The sequence below is a fragment of the Semicossyphus pulcher genome, unplaced genomic scaffold (assembly GCF_022749685.1).
Source record: "Semicossyphus pulcher isolate SPU_LCO1_2020_fin unplaced genomic scaffold, fSemPul1.0.p SCAF_23, whole genome shotgun sequence".
NCBI classification, from domain to species: Eukaryota; Metazoa; Chordata; class Actinopteri; order Labriformes; family Labridae; genus Semicossyphus; species Semicossyphus pulcher.
The window spans coordinates 722,962-746,051 of record NW_027211697.1 but is presented as its reverse complement, the minus strand read 5'-3'; the positions used below and the strand labels follow the sequence as shown (position 1 = coordinate 746,051).

The 23,090-nt window shown below is 45.0% G+C and overlaps 1 protein-coding gene and 1 non-coding gene across 2 annotated transcripts; one reads left to right on the top strand and one right to left on the bottom strand.

The window, feature by feature from the left end:
* Positions 1 to 90: 90 nt before the first annotated feature.
* Positions 91 to 7,037, bottom strand: lfng (LFNG O-fucosylpeptide 3-beta-N-acetylglucosaminyltransferase). The gene is made up of 8 exons (XM_069674211.1): positions 6,527 to 7,037; positions 2,899 to 2,947; positions 2,619 to 2,721; positions 2,374 to 2,527; positions 2,203 to 2,288; positions 1,916 to 2,081; positions 1,740 to 1,825; positions 91 to 1,644 (listed from the first exon to the last, which is right to left on the bottom strand). Exons 1-8 carry the CDS (start codon positions 6,923 to 6,925, stop codon positions 1,578 to 1,580), a joined length of 1,110 nt encoding a protein of 369 aa, XP_069530312.1. The 5' UTR covers positions 6,926 to 7,037; the 3' UTR covers positions 91 to 1,577.
* Positions 7,038 to 11,301: 4,264 nt separating this feature from the next.
* trnac-gca (transfer RNA cysteine (anticodon GCA)) lies at positions 11,302 to 11,373 on the top strand. Its single transcript has one exon. It is a non-coding gene; the product is annotated as a tRNA-Cys (tRNA).
* Positions 11,374 to 23,090: the final 11,717 nt, after the last annotated feature.

Genomic DNA, 23,090 nt, shown 5'->3' with positions numbered 1-23,090 from the left:
TCACTAAACACCACATATGTAAAAAGATATGATTGTTTTCAATATTAAATGGATCATCTTGGGAGATAAATAAAGACATGACCAAAAGTGTAAAGTTTCTCAGTGGTTATGCACTTTATTTCAATCTTTTAGGTCCCATCGTGGGTCCCATGGTAGTTAATACCAGGATCAGCTCATAATCCCTGAGAAGCCAGTATTGGGAGTGAACTGTTCAAACCCTCCAGATACTGGAGAATAAACAGCACAGTCGTTAACACAGTTCAAAGCAGTACAAAATCATGTCCAGGTCATTAAAAGCATATGTAAACCACAGCGGGGATGTTACATTCTAATCATTACACATTCACTACTATTTTAAACAGAGGCACAGTACACAATACTGTAATCAAGATGTACAGAGTAACCCAATATGGGTGAGAGACGACACAGAGGGAACGAACACCTCCATGTGAAAAAAAACACTGATGTTGCTCTTGTTAAGTTCTCACCTCATGGACCTCAACAGTAGCCAGCCAGTATTATGTGTAAATAAAGAACATTCATGTTAAAAACAGAGAGGCTCTTCAGTCTTCTGTGCAAACTATTGTATAGACTGTGGCTCGGATTACACATGGTTATTATTTAGATGCTATGATCCAAAATAAAGGTCATGAATTCTCCACTGTTGGACCCCATGAGGTGAGCGTCTTCCCAGGAGCAAATATCAGCTCATTTGAAACTCAGCTGTGCAATTTTTTAACAAACAAAAAAAAAACTTTTCAGAGCAATTCAAAAGCTGATTGTAACCCCGAATCAAAATCTCTTCCACTCATTATTTTCCCTGATTGTAACAAATGCAAGGAGAGTTATTAAATACGTAAGAATGACTTTGAGATTTTGAGGGGTTAGTATTTTTGACACAAATATGAAGTATGTCATTAAAGGACGTAAATTATGTCAGTTCTGCAAAAAACTGCCGTAAAGAAAAAAGTGCTTTGTCCTGATATACTTCAGATTCGGTCACAAAAGGTAGGGTGAATTTGGAAATCGGCCTACTGCCAGCTCAGCTTTGTAAAAGAAATAACACTGTTAACCGAAAAAGCACAAAACATCTTCATATTAGAGAGTTTGTCCGGAGTCATCAAAGTCAAAAAGATCTTTAAAAAGCCAATTATATGTGAGAGAAGCCTACAAACAAAGACCTGTCTGGCTTTGCATTTTTAAAAGCTAAAACAATAAAGAGTGTTAATGCAGCTGGCAAAAAGGCTTATAGGATATATGACGATACATTCTATGAGAATTGCAGATACATTTACAAGCAACATATACATCACAAAGCTCAACTGATTGCCTGCAAAGCTTAACGCTGAAAGCTACTTCCTGCCGAGACCTGGAGTCCTCCAACGAGGTCCAGTCCTCCGTACAGGAAGGAATAGTCCGGAAACGGGCCGCACAGCAGCCCAGTAAAACTATTAAAGACCGCACACCACTGCAGCAAGAAAGCAGCAGCAATGCGGTCTAATACCAAACACTGGTCCCCACGAGCCTTTCAGATACCGAGGCTTGACGGGGACGAGGATGAGAGAGGAGCGGTCGCCCTAAAAGGCAACCTGAGGGGGACACCAGGGGGTGTCTGGGTACAGGAGACAGTGCACAGACTTGAACCTAGAAGACAGAGAGCAGAGGGTACGAGTTAGGTTTGATGAACAGCATCACAACTGAGGTTAAATCTGTCATTTAATGCTAAAACAGCCCCTCACCTTGATGGATCCTCCTCCACAGGAAAAGCTCCTTTCAAATTGATGATGTTGGACTTGTTTTCAAACATCCCATAACTGAGAGTGATCTGGAAGAAAACGGCAAACAAACATGAGCAACATGGAAGAAACGACACAATTTACGACTTCTGTGTGTAAAACAGGTGTAAGCCTCTCACCTGTTTGCGTATCTCAGATCTTGACACCTGTTGCAGGTTCTCCAGGTGGGAGTGAAACAGGTTGCTGCGGGTCAGAGGAACCCCCAGAACCGACTCGATGATGTAGCCGATGGTGCAGTCGTCGGGCAGGCGGATCTTCTCGGCTGTGTTCATGAAGTGACCGCCACTGGAAGGACAAAAAGAAGAGGACACAATGCCAGGTCAGTGATGATAAGATTCTGCATATAAATATAAGGATTTTATAGACGTGAAAATTATACAGGATTTGCGTATGGACTGTATCTTACCTTGCCCATGGGCTCATCTTCAGCGCCAGACCCCGGCTCACACAGAAGCCTGCTCCTCCAGTAGCAAACCAGAAGTTGACTGGTTTCTATTGGGACAATGAAAAAATGTTATTATAGAGAACAAATAATCTTTAAAATATTATGCACCAAATAAGAGAGTCTTCTACGTACCATCTTATTGTCCCCAAGCCTCTCTGTGGCCTCGATGGGCCGGTCCAGACTGGGTTTACCCAGGTACATGTCCTGGGTGTGGGGGTACTGAGACAGGAACTTCACCAGAGTGGGAACATTCACGTAGTTGTCATCATCTACATGACAGAACCACCTAGGAAGAAAATAAGAATACGTTTAGATTCTGAAATATTTAGACTTATAGAAAACAATCAGAATATTCATCAAGATGAAGTCATCCTTACTTTTTCCCCGACTCGATGAACTTGTCATATTCCACCGCCATCTTGCACGACAGAGCCTGTCTGCTGTGAGCTGCAGAGCAGTTGGTGTTGATTGCATGACTCCCTGTGGCGACAGTAAAAGAGAGTTTTAGTTAAAGATGACACCATCAATGGAGGCTCTATATTTATCATCTTTCATGGAAAAGCTCTAAGCTACTTTTTCTAAACGTGTTGCTCATAAAAGCTCGTCAAACAATGTGCATCTTTGTTCTTTAAAAAGAACTCTCATCAGGAAACATACCAATTTTCTTTTTGAGCTCTTCGTCCTCTCCGTCTGTGAAGATGTGGGTCTGTAAACACACAAAGGACAGTACAGATGAGCGGATTTGGGCTTTGAATCCATAAAATCTAAAGCACTTTGGGTGATCATGTGAAGCGGTCACATGATCAGATTCAACAGTGTACAAAGTCCCTCTTTCTCCAGTCTGGTGTGATTAGCATCAATCAACATGTCTTTTATGCAGTGGAAAACACATTGAGTTAAACAACCCCCTGCTCTAATAAAGGCCTTTTGTCCTGCGTTTCACTCTCTCCATGGCAACTCTGCCGCCGCCCCGAAGCATCCCAGACATAGAACAAAGCAGGAGGCAGACTGTCCGCCCCCACACACACCCCATTCATGTATCCCATCCCCCGGCTGATCCCCTCCACTCTGCTGGACCTGCTGCCGGGCTTCAACGTGTTGAATCTGATCTGTCAAACCACCGACACAACCCTGCGTGCGTGTGTGTGTGTGTGTGTGCTCACTGCTGTATGACTGACAGGCCCCAAGAATCGAACCACGAGACTGCAGGCGCTTGTTAAATGTAGCAGTTAGTCATAAAAGAAGTTAACAACAAAGCAGGAACACCCTTTAAAAGAGCAGGGGGGAGATTAGACTCCTCTTTATGATCGCTCACACTGAGCAGGTGCAAGCTGCTGAATGGTGATGATGAAAGCCGGCGAGGTGCTTTGTAACCGCCAGCGGTCTGTTTACTCTTCACCTCAGGTGAAGCAGCACCTGCCGAGCATCACGCTACCTTATCTACGCCACGTGTCTCTACACGCCAGCTCGTGGTGCCTGAACCCTCACTGACGGAGCGCTTTTTGTCAGCTATAACCCACATTCCTGATGCTTTTTCCCCCTGCTGCTGAGCGACTGCATCTATAAACAGGCAGCTGAATTCACTTGGATGAAAAGACACATCTCTCTGCTCCACTGTTCTTTTTCGGCACTGAACTGTTTGTGGAACAAACTCGGAGCAGATGCCGCTCGACGCTGAAGCCGCGAGCCTGTATTTGTTTAAGGAAGGGTGGTAGTTTCTCTGGTGAAGGGATCAGAGGCTGGCGCTGTTTGCTTTAAAGCCTGTTGAATAGACAGCCTAATCACTGAGGCAGCTGCCAGAGCTGCCAGGGCACTGACAGAAAGAGGGGGGAGGGATGGGAGGCTGGAGGAGAGGAGGGGTGGAATCTCACTGCTGATTAGTAAATCGAAAACCGTGTGTGGCCATTCACCCCCTCTTCACCCCCTATCCTGCCCCCCCCTCCGCCTCCGGCCGGAGCCCCTTGAATAGAACAATGCTGCGAGTTTTCATGCTGGGTAAAGTCTCCACTGGGTAAATTCTAAATATGTTTGCCTGCATTTGCATACAGCTGCAGGAGTTAACTAAAGAGAAACCTCCCGGGGAAAGTTTTCTCCCTCTCCCTTTGTCTCTTAACTGAAACTTAAAAGAACAGTTACTTTCTTTGAATACTAATTCAAACAAAAAAAAAGAAAGAAAGAAAAGATGGCCGTGTGTGAAGCACAGATAAGAGGCGAGGGGGCAAAGGGCGAGGAGCGGAGGGAGATGAGAGCAAACAGGGTGTGGGGGGGCTGCACTCCTGACCGCAGGAAGGCCTGGCACGGCCCCGTCTGAGCTGAACGTGGTGCCTGGCTGGCTGTCTCCATCTCCACGGGAAGGAAGGGCATCAGGGCTCCCCTCCCTCCCTCCATCAACCACTTCTATCCTGAGTCCTTCCCTCTTCTGTTCCACAAATTCAAAGCATTTTCAGCACTTTTTTATCAGCTTGGACATCCTGTTACAGGAGCGCTTGATCACTAGGCTGCCCTCCTTGAATGACAATCACCTACTTTTTTTTGTACCACTTATCTCAAATACAGAGCCAAGGTTTTTATTGTTGGAGCCCGGCTAATTATCATATCTCTGAAGAGAGGAATGCATGGCACAACATGAAGATGTAGGTGCCAGCTGCAGAATGAAATCATGCTCTGATAGTAGCAACGTATACGTGCTGTTTTTACAAATCCAGTCGCTGCTGATCTTTGGAACAGGAAGCAGTGCGATCCATTTTGTTCTTTTGTTATATGGCTCTGCGCTCAGCATGAAGCTATATTGTTCCAGGCCGATTCATTGGGGAATAATAGAAAACAGGAAGAGGCACTGTCTATAAAACAATATAGCTATAAATATTTGTATTAAAACTGGTCTTTATTAGCCACAAAAGGGCAAAAGTAACGACACCAGCTAGTTGGATCTACAAAAAAATGCTATTTATGCTCTGAATGGGCTCAAAGATTAAGAAGGCCACCGGCACTATTGTGTCAACACAGCTATCAGGGAGATAATCTACCCTCTCTGTTCTCATGTCAACAGCAGCAGACAGCAGCTCCATCTGCATACGAGTGAAGAGTTATTGTGTTTTGCAGGAATCACTAAAAAGTGATCCAAACTCCACAGATGTTCATCAGCTGAGCGTGGGAATCAAACCTGAACACAGAGGACAGCCATATGTACATGATGGGAGCTGGGAGCATCATATGGCTGGCATTAAGGCCGTCCTTTGTTCCGTCTCTCCTGACCACCTGTCACCCTTCCTCCAGGAACTCCCTCTCTCATTGTGAGCTCGGCCTGTGTTTTTTTTTTTGTGTGCGTGCAGCCACTCACCAGCTGGCTGCCTGTGTGAGCCCTGCTGTTCAGATGGGTTAACTAACATCATCCAGAGCAACGATTACAACTAATTACAACAATCAACTCGCACGTTAGCAGGCGTTGTAGAGGATGATTCTGACATTCTGGGGAAATGCTCTGAAGCGCTCCTCAAACTTTGCTGGTTTGATGAATTAAAACCAATGTGTGTGACAGCACCCGAGGCAAATTAAACAGACTTTTTAAAAGCACATGTGACACCTCTGGGTGCAGGGTGAAATCATTTTTACAGCCGTGCATGTTTTTGTGCACCCTCTGAAGGAGCTTGGTTCTCAAGGCCACATTTTCACACTCAGCGTGCACAAACTTCCCTATAGATGCACCCCTTTGTCCCCATGCATCCCCTCAACGAAGCCCCCCGTTTTCCCATCCCTCCAAGTGAGCTTGACCCGCACTCAGCTCCCACGTTCCCATGGCGAGAGGGGTAGACAGGGGGCTGGGAAAGCTTTTCTTCCCCCTTCAGAAAGACGCTTTGTTAGCCCCTGGAAGGGGGACAGCGCTGGAGTTGGTGCTGTGAAGCATCCATTGCACCGGGGGCATTCACAGGGACACCCGAAAAGAGGAGGGATAATAGAGGAGTGGGGAGAGAGGGGGGCTAAAAGAGGGGAGTCCTGAAACTGCTCCCTCCGTTCTCAGGGACATCACTCAGAGGAGAATAAAAAGTGACAGAGCCGAGGAAATTCAGCATGGTTAACAGGGGGTTTGTGGCTATTTCACTGTGTCATCTGATGACAGAGGGAACAATGCAGCACTGTAAGCAGCCAGCAAACAGGCATCACCTGCATGTGCACACTGGCTCTGGTTCTGTCTGCAGCTCAGGCTCAGCAACAATACAATTTTCAACTTGCGTAAAATGAATAAAACATGAATGAAACTAAGAATTATTTAGCATTTTTCCAGTACCTGTTGCATGCTTCTTGAGATCCATGTGTCCAGAAGCAGGTTGAGCCTGGACTGGTGGAACTTCTTGGTGGTCTTCACGGCGATGAAGATATCATCCGCGCTGATGTCCTCAGCTGGAGGCGGATCACCGGCGGACGCAGAGGAGCCCGCGGGCTTCTCCACCTCCCTCCGTCCTCGGGTCAGTTTGGTGAAATACGCGGAGAATCCTTTCTTCACCGGCGCGTCCTCCTCCTCCTTCTCGCCTTGGTGGAGGAGAGCGCGCGTGCCGGTGTCCCCTCCGTTCGCCTCCTCATCCACCTTAACGCGGTGATGCTGCACAGCAACCAGGAGCAGCAGCAGACAGAGACATGCTGTGCTGACTACAGAGATGGCTGTCTTCTTGACATTATTACTCAGCATGATTAAACTTTAAAAAAGACAAAAAAAAACTATAAAGCGGTTAAACGGATCCTCAACGCAAAGTCCATGTGGTATTTTTCCTAATAAAACCAACGAAGAAGAGCGACAGGTCCGTCTGGGTGCATCACTGAATCGCAAATGTGTACTTTGGCACGAGGGGGCTTTTATAAGCTTGCATGCTGACCACGCCTCCTGGGTGGTACTTGAACGCAGCATGCCTGCCAGTGACGCGACAAGGGGCGTGGTTATTTGTGCGCGTGTGTGAGCGTGTGGAGAGTTCAGTTTGACTCCTGCTGATAGTAAAGGTAAAAGATTGACCCAAAGAAAACAAACCTGCAGTATGTCACGAGAACAGGTGTGCTTTATTCTCACATTGCCGTCTGTGACTCCTCTTCATTTTCATTTTTACATTTGCAGTCAGACTTCACACTATTTAAACTCAGCCGGGTGTGAGCCGGGTGTTCACCACAGAAACAGCCTCTATTGTTCCTCTTTGACCTTGTGAGGACTCTAAACAGTTGGCCATTCCCGAACACTTGTTATTCAAATTTTTGGCTCTTACAACCGAGTGCCGTCTGGTGTCGGGACGCTGACCAAAAGTTCCATTTCAGACCGACGTGCAGCTGGTGGAGCCTCAATGAGAAACACGGCTCCCAGCAACCACCGCATTGAAACGGTTTAGTATCAAACAGATCTTCAAAGGGGACGTCTGCCAAAATCCTTAAAGCAAAACGTCCTTATCTTTAGACATTTAACACTTTCCAAAGTATGACCCTTACAGCGCCTGTTTCCTTTGACTTAACTCTTCTGTTTTTGCTTGAATTTGCATGTGTAGGAGAAATATTTTACAAGAGAAACACGAATTCTCCACAGCAGGTGTTGTGTTGTTTTTCTAATTCTGGGACATGAGTTACCTCTCTGCTTTGTTGCCCCTGACTCAGCCTTTTGTCTACCTTTAAAAACACACAGAAAGGCGTCTAAAAGGCATCTTGAGAAACCAAGTATAAGGAACAAGGCAGAGGGGGACGTCCCTGTGGCCTTCATTCTTCTTCAGTCATGCACCACTTTCTGCAGGGCTTGCATGGCATCCGTCCAACCTCGGAAACTCTTTTTGGAAAACAATGTGAGTTGTTAAACGGCAAGTGAAAGAGGAAAGTTCTCCCATTCTGTTTGAGCCTTTTTCCTCCATCCACTGATCCTCGCTTTTTTTTGCCCCTTCTGAAACCTCCCCACAACTCAGCGCTCATCTTGGACCCCCCCAAACCAACACGAAACCGCTGAATACCAGTGAGATTAAACCCACTTTCTTCAGACAGGCCCACTTCCTCACCACAGAGCCCACAAATTAACCCCACAGTGGGCCTGACTTTCCTCCTCATCACACCGGCATGTCGGGGGATCTGAGAGCCTCTGTAGGATGCTAAAATGAAAGGGCTGCTATTTATAGCTCCTTCTTTTACGAAGATGATTTCACATGATTGCACTAACTGCTGGTAAAAAATCCCAACATGCACTTCTGCAAATCACAATCCCACCATTGTCTGGAAAGCCGCGCTACAGTACCTCTTTCTATTCGCTGATACCAACCACAAGAAACTGGAAACACATGTGCACACTGAGCTTTGTAAGATGTCATCTTTAACTTGATCGTCTGCTTATAGATCCAACATGTAGAAAAAGAAACACACAACATGGAAGGCATTATCTCAAAGCCACAACTTCCCTGATGTTTCCGTTTATTTGATATTTCAGATTGTTTAACATTCCTCACAAAGTTTTTGAAGCTTTAGTTTTTAATTACAGATTCAAACATGTTTCAGTCTGAGTTTAAGACTGAGTGCTTCTGTCTGAGCTGTATAAAAATCAGTAGATGAGAGCCGAGCGGCGGGATCAGGCCTCGGTTCTGTTTATTTTCCCAGTATGGACACACTAGCTCTGATGGGATTACAGGTCACACCCGCAGTGAGAGCCAGGGGACCGGGCGTCCTCCTCAGAACCCGGCTTCAGTTTCCCTCCTCATGCAGCATTAGAGGAAACTCTCCAAGGACCACGGCTGAGAATGCTTCAGCTGCCGGAGAGACAAATAAATACGACCCCTAGTTATTGATCTACAGAGACAGTTCCCATAAATCTGAATGGCCCTCCTTAAGGTGGACACGTTTAACAGCTCACACATGATGTAAGACTGCAGCATAAGTTTAGATGTTAGATGTAAGATGTTCTCCTATCTGTCTCGAGTATTAATACTGGTATAATGTTTTGTGAATTTAAGCTATGCCACGATTAAGGAAGTATTTAGATGCTACACTATTAGTAGCAATGCTACAAGATACTTGCAGCATGCACATGATGATCGGCAGGGGCAGTGTAGCAGCAGAGGGGATGTGACAGGGTCAACACAGCAGCAGGAAAAACAATGTCAGAAAGTTTTGAAGAAGAGCTGATAGATCAAGTCCGCGATTATCCACTTCATCTGTGCGATGTGTTATTATACCGCTATCAGGGACAAACATGCCTGTCAAAACAGCTGGAGACAGATAAGATCATTTTAGAAGTTGACATGGAAACCTGCAAAATTAAATGGAAACAAGTCCGGGGCACTGTGCACGGAGGAACATGTTGGAGAAAGTGGGGGCGGTGCCGCCGACGTGTTCTGTCTACCGAACACACAAAACCTGTCACTGATTCTGCCGTGATCTCAGAATTCCATCACTGGTATCTTGAACTTTACAATACTTAAACAACAGATTTAGCAACAAAAGATAAACTGGAGGATTGTTTCTTTATATGTAAAGAAAAAGTTTCTAAAAGACAATGTTTTAAAGGATTGTTTTGACCTGTAAATAATCAACTGAGAGCTGAAGAGTGTCGGGTTACGCGCTGGCATGTCCGGACATGTTGCCTCGTTTCCTCTATCAAATAATTAGACATATAAACCATCTTTTATTCTCCATGATCTCATCTATCAGCCTTGTTATATACACATTTGTGTCATGTACCAATTTGCTGCTTCAGAGCAGCATGGACGTCTCTACACTGTACGAAAAAACACATATTTCGACGTGAAACAAGATATTCACTGGAGACCCCTTGGGTTTATATTTCTACTAAGAGCTCAAAAAACTCAGGGGACGTCTAAGAGCTGCTGTTATTATTTCCATATCAGAATGTACTTTTAAGAGGTAGGAAGGAGAAACAAGGCTGTGAAAAGGTCCCTTGTGTCGTGTTAAATGGCCTTTTTCTCCACCATTATACTGTCTTTGTGTTTGAGGCCTGCTACCTCGCTGGGACGTACAATGGGAGGTCCAGCAGGCAAAGAAAAGACACTGGAATCTGTGAGGTGCTTTTGATAGTTTGTTGTGTCGTCTCACTGGGCCTTTTCTCATTCAAATACAGTAAATGTGCGAGCCCTTCTTGAAGTGGTTTGCATTAAGTGGCTCGTGTTTCTGTGTAATCACGGGACATTATGTGAAAGTTACCATGTCCAAGTTGGGTCTTTCAGTAGCGTTAAAGTTTACTCTGAACTTCTCGGCTAAACAAACGAGCACAGGCGGGGCGAGGGAGATCTTTTCTGCATGACTCTGCAGACCCAAACAAAACAGGAAGCTCAGCGCTGTCCCTTCATGTCCTATTTTAAAGTACTAATCGTTCCCTTTTCACTCGCTCCTCCATAACCAGGCGAACACAGGCTATTAGCATAACTGTTCAGACCTGCTCGTCAACCCCTGCCCCTGCCCTACTTCCACTCTGTCAGCCTAATGGTTCCCAGCACTCTCTCTTTGTGCCTGCCCCTGTTGTTCTGGGAACATCAAATGATTGACACATTAAATTGGGAGGACTCGAGTCTTGTCTGGTCTTTACAGTCTGAAAACTGCGGCCCAGAACACAAACGCATTCAGTGGGAATGAAGGGGGAGATTGGCATGGTTTCCTATTTGTTGTCTCTTTTTTTGTCACCGTGTTACAGGGAGGGCTTTATGTCGCTGAACATAAAGAGGCGCAGAGATATGATCTGTGTGTGTGTGTGTATTATGGTGGAAGAAAAGGGGCTGTGGGATGTGATACTGTGAAAATGACAGAGCGAGGCAGAAGTGTCAGACTCTCACGGGGCGGCAGGCGGAGTGGAGCTCCGGTGGGAAACTGCTGAGGTTTCACTGTGCCATGTGGGTGTTACACACATTGTGTAATTTCTGTTTTCTCAGACTCGTGGGTTTGGTGGTTACAGCCTCGTTGTCATGACCTTGTTTAGACGTTAGATTATGGACAGGCTGAAATAAAGTGAGATGTTAAGTTTAAAAGGAACATCACACACTTTGCTAAGAGGGATCTTTTCCTTCTTTTAAAGCAGTAACTTCCTGTACTGCAGGGTTACTATCAGGGGGTATAGCTCAGTGGTAGAGCATTTGACTGCAGATCAAGAGGTCTCCGGTTCAAATCCGGATGCCCCCTTCCCTTATGTAGAATGACCTGAACAGCATTGGTGAGCAAGGCTGGCTGAGGTCTGTTGTTATGAATATGCTTGTCCATTCAGGGCATATGCTAACACACTTAGCCATGAAGTGTTCCTGCTTAGTGGTAGAGGATTTGGTCCCACATTCAAATCCGCAGCATTCACTAAAATGCCAACCTGGGAAATAAGTTTGTAAGTCATGATACTTCAGCAGCAGAGTAAATTAGAGAAACACAGGAATAAATAAATGTAAGATACACCTTTATGGATCTCATTATTCTCCATCCATCCATTTTCTTCTGCAGGCTAAGCACGACCTTCTCCCATTTTCCAGCTCCCCCTGGGGGGAGCCCGAGGCGTTCCAGGTGGGATACATAATCCCTCCAGCGGGCTCTTCATCTACCCCGGGGTCTCCTCCCAGCTGGACGTGTCTGGAAACCCTCCACAGGGAGGCACCCATGGAGGCATCCTAATCAGGTGCCCAAACCAAGGAAGGAGTAGCGGCTGTGCTCCGAGTTCCTTCCGGATGTCTGAGATCCTTACCCCTCGATCCCACAGGATCCGTCTCCGGCGCATTCTGTCTGCGCCACGTTTCTGGCCCAAGCAGCAATGTTAGCAGAGCAACACACAAACTACAGTTCAGTTTGCACATTCAAGGTTGAATATCTGCTCATTTGGAAATCATTTTGTGATTTTTGTGCTTCTACCATGGCTGAGTACACTACTTAATTAAAAGTGTTCTTTTTTCGAGATTTCAGTGTGTTGATCTTAAAATCTGTACCCGTCTGAACATGGTGTTTTATTTTGAAATGACCGGATGCTGTATGCTGCTTTCGTGTGTGACTTCCTGTTTGGAATGATCTGCTCTGTTCAGCTTGACGCGTGTTTGAAGCGGCCTCCATCAAAAATAGACCCAGCGCGTATCTTTAGCGGAGCTGAGCGGAGACATGCTTCTGGGACGCGCCGGAGACGGACTGCGGCGCGTGCTGTGGAATCACTATTATTGACTTGAATGGGCGCGATCAACTCCAGAGGTCACGCCGCACACGGAACGCACCGGAGACGGATCCTGTCGAATCGAAGGGTTACCCTATGTCTAGGGCTGAGCCCAGACACCCTACAGAGGAAACTCATTCCAGCCGCATGTATCTGCGATCTCATTCTCACTACCCAAAGCTCATGACCATGGGTGACGGTTGGAATGTAGATCAACTTGTAAATTTAGAGCTTCGCCTGAAGGATCAGCTCCTTCTTCACCTTAACAGTCGGGTACAATATTCTGCATGGGCAAAACTGCCTGGATACCAAAAGTGTGAATTTTAAAATAGAGAGCTTTGTTCGTGACAAATCCAACCCTTAAATAGTTGTTACTGTTTCGTCATTAAAGGGATTGTTTGCCAATTATCAACCTTATTTTTCTCTCTTAGAGTCAGGTCTAATGTCCACCATTGCTGGTGTTCACTCTGTCTTTGAGGCGAAGCTGCAAAATCTGTTGATCTTCCTGCGTAGTTGATGCCTTAAAAGATCTACAATAAAAATAGCATCCTCATATATGAGCTCAGAGGATGTTACATAAGAGATACGTTTTATAGTTTTGGCAGGAAATTGGTGCATTAGTTCTTGCTGTTAAAAGCTCCTGCAATAAGACTTCAGTGATTCCTTTGTTCATGCTACCAGCGGCCATGTGAGCACAGGTAAAAAGGAGAGATGACTCCCTTGGGTGTCTGACTTCAGAGCGTCCTGTTACTTGATCTGTTTAGAAAGGGCTTCTTCGCTTCCTGGGCCTCGGGGCTTTCTGGTCGCTCCCCTCAGGCTGAAAGGAAACTGTCGCAAACATTCCCCATTAAGAAAAGTCTGAATATGGGAACTGGGAACAAAGACGAATCTGCGAGAAATTCAAGGTCAATCATTTTTTACATTCACTCCATCTGGTTGTATTTAGGATTTAAATGTTGCTCTGACGCCAGGGGTCGATTAGCCGCCGCTAAGATTAATCAGGGTTAATTACTCCCCCTTCAATTTAACAGTCTGCGAGGTTTCAACCTTTTCCTAGTTGTGCTTTTTGATGACTCATGTGGTTTTTGGTTTGTGTTTTTGTATCGTGGAGTGGCAAAGTTCAGTCGTGGCTTATTGTTTACCGAGAGTGAGGTCCGCGGGGAGCAGGGTGATATACAGCTCCATGGGAGGCCAGACACATTAAGGAGCCATGACAATGAGAAGCAGATGTGACTGTAGGGGGGGTTTAGTTGCTTTATTGCTCTTTGAAAGACGGTGAGAGACAGTAAAGTAAGTGCTGGCTAATTGCTGAAGACACTCTGGTAATTAGTCAAACATGTAGTGCACAATTAAAGTCACAATCTATGTTTGTAGATCCTTACGCTGGCATTTTCAGGGATCTCTCAGTATTTTTCCAGCTTTGCAATCTGTTATTTCATTTCATGATCCGTTAATTGTTATTAATATCAGAGAGCAGGAGGACTCAGTATTAAAGGATAAAGGGTATCAGGGCCAAGCAGGGGTTAACCACATGGCATAAACTGAACATGCCACCTGTCAGAGGCCACAAACACTCACACACCTTCCTCCCAGACTGTCCAACCTGGCTTGCTGAGGGAATCCGTCCCCTTTGGTCACTGGGATTAATTCCCGGCTCCAGCCTTGGCCGAGCTCCAGCCAGGGGAACGAGAGCAGCTTCCATCCCACAGAGCAGCAGTTTATCCCTTGTGGTGGGTCCAACCCGGCTGATCCTCTCATATTAAATGGATTAGCTGAGGTCGTGTTCGACTGTCAGGAGCTCATGAAAAGAATAGGGATTTAGCATGTTAGCATTTTTGTCTGACAACATTTCTAACTGTAAATTTATGCAGTCATTGAAAATAAATCTGCCAGCCTGTTCGCACTGGGGCTTCTACAATGACAGATTTTTCCAAGAGTTGTTTCACGCTGCCGGAAACATGATTCTGTGCTGACCTCTCGGAGTATCAGCCGCGTTTAGCTCTTGTAGTATCCGTGGGAAACTGTGGCATTAGCAGTGCTTACAAGCTTTCTGATTTCCCGTGGGAGACATCCGCGACAGGAGCAGGTTAGGTTGGGACCTAAATGCTGCATGGTTTGACTGGAACGGTGGAGATTCTGTTACAAATATAAAAAACACATGGACGCCAACGGCGCACCAAACCTCATTTATTTTTAGACACATTTAAGCAAAACTCTTCTGCTCTAATTCTACACATAACAAAGAGTTTAGAAGTCATTGAATGCATCCTCGGGTCACCCTGCATGAAGTCTGCACTTGTATTAATCTTCTTCAGAAGGCAGACGACCCCTCACTCTCACAGGCTTCTATTCGGGCGCCACACTAATCACGCTCTTTAATAGGAGGCCGTCTGTGGCCGAGCCCTCACACCACTGCAGATGAGCTGAGATGAGCCCGGGCAAAAACATCCCTGACCCCCAGATCAGCCTCGCACTGATAAGCCTGTGCTAGTCTGTTTCTGGCCAGCAGACTTAGCGAGGATCTTTATGATGCTATGTGGGATTAGTACCCTGTTGACTGTAGGCAAAAAGCCTGATCAAGTAATGTGAAGCTCTGTCTCTTGGCCTTATTAATTTATTTGTGGTTCATTCAAGTTCCTGTCAGCTCATAAATATGTTCTGCTTTGCCTAACACACGTATGATAAGGAAACTTAAAACCTTTAAGACTGAAAACAAGCAAGTGGGAGACATCTTGTGCTCAGTAGTTAAAAATCTAAAAGGATAGCATTTGCATATTCACATAAGGTTAATAAGGTTATTACATTTCAATTTTGCTAGTTCAAATGTGTAAGAAACACCATCAGACAAATGATTCGGTTCTCATTTGGTGCCCCCATGTCAGAAAAAACGCTGCAAAAGTTCCCTCTTTAATACCTTTGCAGATGATAGCACTTTTTATAAAGAGATTCTGCAACAGTGCTGTAAGGCAGCTTCACCGCTATGCCAGCTTTGATTTTTTACTCTAAAACAATGCCGTCATATGGCTCTTCCAGTGTGCTAGTGTTGCAGGAGCCCGAGGGGACATGCAAAAAGTTCCGCCTATGTACCTTTTATATAGAACAGCTTTACAGCATTTACTAACAAATTCCTGCATTTCTACTTCAAAAGATATTTGTCCATAATTTTGCATTAAAAAAAGAATTTGTTCTGTAAAGTCTAGGACTGGCTTAAGGGCCTGTGTCCACTAACGCGGCTTTTTTCACTGGCAGTGTCCACGACCCCAATTTCAGAGCACTTCTCGCCGGTGCTTAATGTTGCTAGGTTACGAAAGTTGTCTGGAGGCACTTCAGCTCGTTAAGTCTGGTTTAAATCGCTCTGTATGTTTAATATTTGCTTTTGTTCAAGGAAATTTTACAAAGAAAACTTAAAAACAATGGAAAGGAATCGTGTCCTAGCAGCTCTACACCTGGAAATTATACCCTAAAAAAACCTGAAACGATACGCTTCTCCTCCGCCATTGTTGTTGACAAAGTTGATATCTTAAGTCCCGCCCCTTCTTGATTTTCATTGATCGGTGAGGCAGAAGTGATATTGACGAGCGTGGCAGTGCTCTAAAAGTTGAATTTTTTCAACTGAGAGCGCTGCGAACGCAGGACTGAGAACTGAACTGAGGACTGTTAGTGGACACAGGCCCTAAGGCAACAACACATGAGTACCATGTGCGTTTGTTTGTGATATGTTGGGATGTTTTAAAACTCTTAAGTCAGAAGAGTCCAACACGCATGCTTCCAGATGCTTGATTCGTGTGTGTCAGCCTTTGTTGGAAGGGTTTGGCAGTGAGTTTGCAAGTCTGTTTCAAACCACGCACACACACCCATCATGATCTGAAAGTCTCAGTCACGTGATCTACAGTGAGCCCCCTCTGGCTCAGCTGGAATAAGCCCAGTATCATTAAAGTCTGTGTAGTCCATTCAGCTCCGCAGGATTGAGGCCACACTTACTCACTGGCCCTTTCCCACAACCTCCAGGCACCTTGGAGGAAGCCATCCATGCATAACTGTGCTCCTTAATCAAAGGCCGAGTGTAGAAGTTGTCCCGGAGGTTGGCTGCTGCGAGTGCAGCATTAGCAAAGCACATGCTCTCCTTTCACGGAGAGACAATGCGGCCCATTATGCGCGCCCACAAGTGTCTATTTTGATTTAGAAGGGTAGAGATAGACAATGAAGAGGGAACATCTCTGAAAACACACAGGATACGTTCAGGACCGCACACCAGCAGAACATTAACAGGCCCGTGTGTGACAGCTTTTCCTCAAGATAAGAGACGGCACAAAGAGGCAGACTCCACCGCAACTTATATCAATAAGGATCCCTCTCTGGAGCTGTTTTGACAGGTTGAACTTATCTGTTTTTAACTCGTGCAAGAAGCTCTACTGGGCCTCTCAGAGATGTCAAAATACAAGCTCAGTATGATAAATGGATGAGATCACCGGAGCCCTGGATTTTCTCCGATCGCAGCGTTAGACTAATCAGTAGTGACAGCAGGCCTGACACACGGGGCAGCCATGCAAGCCTCAAATGTGTCATAAGATCACCTAAAAGTTTGGGTGCTGCATTCAATGCACAAAAATAAACCGGACGCATCTCTAAAAATAAGCGTGAAATGTCGCATCCGACCTCATCAGTCCTCCTCGCTGCTTTATAAATAGCAGTGACCCGTCTTTAAATAGGACATTGTTTTGTCTATTGTCTTTCCATCGCTGTGCTGTCCTGATCACTGATGCTGAAACACTGCGGTAAACATCCTCTGACCCCCCCATCTCCTGTGGATGAAAACTGTGACCTCATGTTCTTTATCCTCGGTTACACTACAACGCCTTCCATGTTTGAGGATTTTTCTGTTCAGTATCTGCATAATGGAGAGAAAATGTGTCCCTTGTTGAGATGGTGATGGAAAACTCTCCCTCTCTAGAAGCGGGAAATAAAACTTGCCACTCATGCTTTCTCCTTTGAGCAAGATTAGGCTCAGACTGTTTAAGAGCAGCTTTTCAAAAGGATGTTTAGGGTCCGGGATCGGGGGTGTGCTGGAGTGCTGGTTGCCCCATTCTTCCCATTATCCCGGCTTGCGATTTTCATTGGAATGACGGCCATCTATCAGAAGCCCCTATAGGTCCTTTCAGAGCCGAATAAAGGGATCAGTGTGAACGGACCTGCTCGGACACAGGAGACAACAGATGTGTTAAACATGCAGCTCCCTCGCAGAAAGGCCCGGAGAGCTCGGGCTGCGTGCTCTCTAATGGAGAAGCAGCTTTGTGTTAATTGTTGAATGGAGTGGGTGAAAGCTTCTGCATGCTATCGCTGAAGAATCCCACATCATAAAGAAGACTTTACTCCCCTCCACTTTCAGGAAGGGAAGAGCTGCAAAGAGAAGGCCGTAAAGTTGTTACGAGATCTTTAACTGAACGGCATCTTTAGGTCACGCAAAAACCAACAGAGTGACTTTATCTAGTGTGAAACTACAACGGGAGTTTGCTTCTAAGAACAGACGCATCAAAGCTACTATCTGTGGTTTTAGTCCCTTATTTCAAATGTATTTTTGCATGTTTCCTTCTCTTTGTTGCAGAAAACAACAATATAAAACGTTCCAGTGTGAGAGCCTGTAGCGTGTGTGCCTGCTGGGGCCACGCTTCCCTCCTGTATTCCTGTGGGAATCAGGATAATCCAGAGGGATCACAAATGTCCCCTTTTTTAACCCTATGGGAGTCCTGTTAATTTTAAGAGTGCAGCTCATAGGAAGACATACATCAAATATGAGATATTTTGTTGATTTCACCCACAGAGAGGTTTATTTCAACTTCTGCAGCCCTGTATCCTTCTGTGACACTGGAGGAGGAAGACCAAAGGTCCCTGCATCAAACCCCGGAGCCTAAACAATGGGAGCTTGGCGTGGACAGCCCGAGGCGAAGCCATCTGCCACGGAGAGAGTGGAGTCCCTTTGTCAGCTATTGTGGAATGCGGAGGCAGATTGATGAGGGCCGGGTGATTCCTTTAGGGCCCGGCGAGGCAGCAGGCAGCACTGCGAACCCGACAGACACCACAGGGAACTCCCTCTCCTTCTGTCTCCACATTCAGCGGTCACATGACGGAGCAGCCAGACGCTTCAACCTGGGAAAATGAAAAAGGGGAAAGTGTTTTGAGAAGCTGAATGTTTGAGAAAATGCAGGCCAGTCATGTTCTCAGCAGACAAATTAAAAACACTAAGTATGTGTAAGAATGAACATTTTCTCCTTCGTTGTATAAGAATGTGAAGCAGGCTGGAGTTTCTTTGCATGGATGATGACCTCTGACCCTCTCAGCAGGTGTGTGTGGACGACCTTTATTGTGAAAAGCCAGGCCAGAAGCTCTGGACAGTGGGGGTCGAGGGGGGTTTGAAGACAGGGCAGATGTTGTGTGTGAAATCCCCTCGGGGAAAGTGTGCCGCCACCGAGGGAAGGGGTCAGGGCAAAAGGGCGGATCTCTGACACAAGCAACACAAAAGGCAACTCTGGTTTCCATGGCAGCCTGCTGCATCACTAAGCCGTCTGTCTCTGGGACATAAAATATGACTTTAGGCTCCAGGATCGCTGACATAATGAGCCTTTATTCTGCTTCTGATAGCAGGCAAACTCCAGAATGTGGTTTAGAACCAGAGACAGGAGCAGATCAGCCTATAAATGATGGATGTAGCCAACGTGATGTAATCCATTGGCACGTTGTTCCGCCGCCAAGTTGTTTTTTCTGGAGCCAGAAGTGACCATATTTGAATTAGAGGGTGGTGCTGGAGAGAAGGGAGGAGTTGGTAAAGCTAAGTAATAAAAGTTATACAGAACAGTCTGTGCCTGCGGCTACATTATTAGTTGGCTAGTGAGCCAGTTAACGATCGTATTTCCAACAACATGAGATTATTTTGTGTTAGCTGGCCATTGTGTGCCATATTAGCTATAGAAACCTAGATTTTAAACAAGTTTAAAGTGCTGTAAAGTTGGGCATTTTAGAATGGAGCCCAATGGGGATTGACTCACTTATGGAGCCAGCCCCATGTGGCCACTTGAGGAACTGCAGTTTTTGGGACTTCTGCTTTGGCGTCATTCCAAAGGCTGACTTTGATCATACTTAGTTTTACCATATTTGCAAATTAAAAAAATGTAACTTCATGATGTAACTAGTAAAAGCTAGACAGGAAGACTAACAAATAAGCAGTACTGAAGTTGCAACAAAAGTGCAAACTGTGCTTTTTACTCTACTTCATTTATTTGACAGATTTTGTTACTAGATACTTTTTCAGATTGTGCACAATAAACCAATAAAGTACAACTACTTGATAAAGATTCAGTCAGTACTTCCTAACCATTTGGCTTGTGAACCAGTACAAAACACAGTATCTGATAAGGGTTCCCTGTCATGCTTCTGATGTCTGAGTTGTTAAGATTTAAAGAAAACACTGGGTTTAGAGCCCAAAGAGGTCAAAAGGTCAGAAAAACAAGGATTGTAGCAGAACTTTTTTCCCTCTTTCCTCTCCCATTAATCATCTCACAATCCCTCAGATTTATCTTCAGAATCAGCTTTATCAGCTTCGCTGGCCAAGTATGTGTTCACACTGAAGGAATTTAGCCCCAGTTGTGACCCTTTGGAGGGGCCCGACCCCTAGTTTGGAAACCACAGGACGAAATTACAATTAAAACCAGCTTTACTTTAACAAACTCTAACTTTAAAGTCCATGTTTATGCTATGTAAAAGTGGCAGAGTAGAAGTATAAAGTAGTATAAAATGGGAATACTCATGTAAAGTAAAAATGTCCGTTTATTACGAACAATTTTTGTGCATAATTCCCATCACTCCTATGTTTTCTTGGTTTCATTTTGTACAGACCACACAAACACAATACTAAATCTTGGCAAATAAACAGCGACTATAATAAGAGCCTTTAATGTCTGGGGACGGTTTCAGCTGCGGAGCTTCAAAGCCGCAGGGTGCAGCAGAAATAAGATGGAGATAAAAAGCACAGCGTGTTGTCCTGACTGTTTACTGTAGCTGGACTGTGAGTCATTTCTTTTGAGGTGACGGCTGCAGAGGAATGTAACTCTGTGCTGATGTCTTTGATCAAACCCTGGTTGCATCATGTTATCTCTGAATGCACTAAATGGGCAATAAAACCATCACTTACAATCGGCCGAAGTGGAGACGGCTGGTTCTGGAAGGCCGGTCACACTTTTACTGCCACAGATTGTTAGGTGGGGCATGAAGGGAAGTTTTTGTTCAGTTTACTGTGGCTGAAATCCTCCCTGGATTATATGTCTTTATATGCCAACCAGTACACAATTATAACTTTTCAACATCTGACCTTGAACTTTAAGCGAACAGAACAAATGGCTATAAAAAGCTCTTAACACTGCAACACAAGAACTTAGAAACAGCTCCAGGGGAAGCTTCAGAAACTACAGAACGCTCAGCAAAGGATGATTTTGTGAGCAGCAAACTTTGTGCGACAGTTGTGCTGTTTTTTTTTCTACCTGACCTTGTCCTTAAAACACCATTGTTCACTTTGCCAGAGGTCTCTGTCTTTCTACAAAGAGCCCTTTCTGCGACAATACTCACGGGCCAAATGTTCGCCTCTTGTATGTGAGCTGTCAGGTCTGTGACGCATAACGTTTGTATAACATTACCAGGGTCACAGCCCACTGACAGGACGAGCGGGGCGAATGAAAGAGAGAGGGGTCAGGGCTCTGGACAAATCTTGAACTTCAGCCGGCATGAAGAAAGCACAGGTCAAATCATGCTTTGATATGCATCTACAGCCAATGGTTGGCCTTCAGAGCTCCTCAAAGGCCCTTCAGAGCAATCTGTCTATAGCGCCATTGTTAAGTCCTGAGTTGTTGTGGAGTACAACACTATGAATGCCCCTAAGGCCTGAAAATGTGCCCAGATATCTCACGTTTTGTCTAGTATGTCGGTAAACCCTCTCGTTTAAATGCTAACATGCTCAGAAAGATGATGCTAACATGCTAATATTGTGCAGGTCTAATGTAACACCATGTTCAATATCTTAGTTCTACATGTTAGCATGCTAGCATTTGGTGATTAGCAAGGAACAGAATCAGCATCAGCTTTACTGACCAAGTAATTTGACTCGTGTTTACATTGCTTTCACTGTACATACACAGAAGTAGACACACGTTCAGAGTAAAACAAGCTCTAATCTAAGGCTGAAAAAATATGAATTGTTCACGTGTTAAGTAAAAAAATATGGGATAAAGGTGTAAGGGGACACAAATGTCATACTGTAGTTGTTTAGGTCAAGTCTGGACCAAATTGGTGGACAAACGACAGCTATGCTAGCTGTTAGCATAGCTATAAAAAGGCCAAACACCAGGGAGAACGTGACTTGGAAACAGGTAGATTTGGGAGTCTATTGCTTGTGTAAACATAGGTCATTTGTTTATGGGCTATATTATACAAGAATATGGTAAAACAATGTGAAAGGAAACTAAATGATTACAGCACTCATTATACATTGACAACTATTTGAGCGCCATGCCTAAACAAATCCAACACGACCAGACAGAAAGGACATTGAGTGAAATTCAGGGAATGATAAACAAACTTGACTGATGAAACTTTGGAGTTCCTCTTTTCTTAACGAAGCCAAAAGATAAGTTTCTGTATCCCCGTCTTCTGCCAGAAAGGATACAGGTAATAAGCCAACACAAACATGGAAACCTCATGACGGCCTGAGCAGAGGTGAAGGGAGGAGTCCTTTCCTCTCCACGAATCTCCCTCTGATTACCCGGAAAGGGTCATCGTCCTCTGACATCTCTTTGTCTCTGCAGTATTGACGGAAAAGATACTGATTTCCCAGGTCATCGCTGTTGCTTCACTGGTCCTGGCTAAAGTTGGCCTGACCTTTCCACCGTGACCTCGGCTTGGAGACAACGAGAACACAGGCACATCTCCAGGAAGAGTCCTCATTGTGAGTTTGCCTTTGTTGTCTCGTATCGTAAAATAGCACCCTGGATATTTTTTCCTGTAACACCACTAAAATACTTTAAGGATGCTATGACGTATTAGCTTTGATATTTTGTAATTACTTACGTTTGAAGTCCCTCGTAGGCACTCTCACAGATATCTGCTTCGATATATTTAACATCTGCAGATGGTTTTTGCCTGTTTAAGCCATGAAAAACATGACATCAGCCAGCTTTAGCCTCTGCAAGCCAAATTCAGCAACAGGCTGGAAATAACATAATACACGTCCTGCACATAAATCACAGAGGGATTTCATGTATGGAAACGATGAGCATCAGTTGGAGGGCGTTTAAAGCCTTTGAGGATGTTAAACTTGCCAAGTCATGCGGTAATGTAACATATGGGGTCCTTTGTAGATGACCCCATATGACTTTTTTTTGTAATTATACTGTTTCATGCAACTTTTCTAAGACTTTGTGGCAACTTTACAACTCTTCTTTAAACCCTGTGGCTTAAGTGTCATTTCATGCATTCATGTTCACTGGTTGGTTGAGTTAGCTGTAATAACATCCCGCTGAGCAGAGCTTTAAAACAGGGCTTTTTCAGATGATTCCCTGGACTTGTTCCTCGATCCTGTCTGTGTTGGCGGAGATTGGAATAACAGGACAAATAGTGAGTAGGATGTGAGCGGCGCAACTTTGACCTCCATCTGCAGAGTTTCCTCTCCAATCTCCCTGGG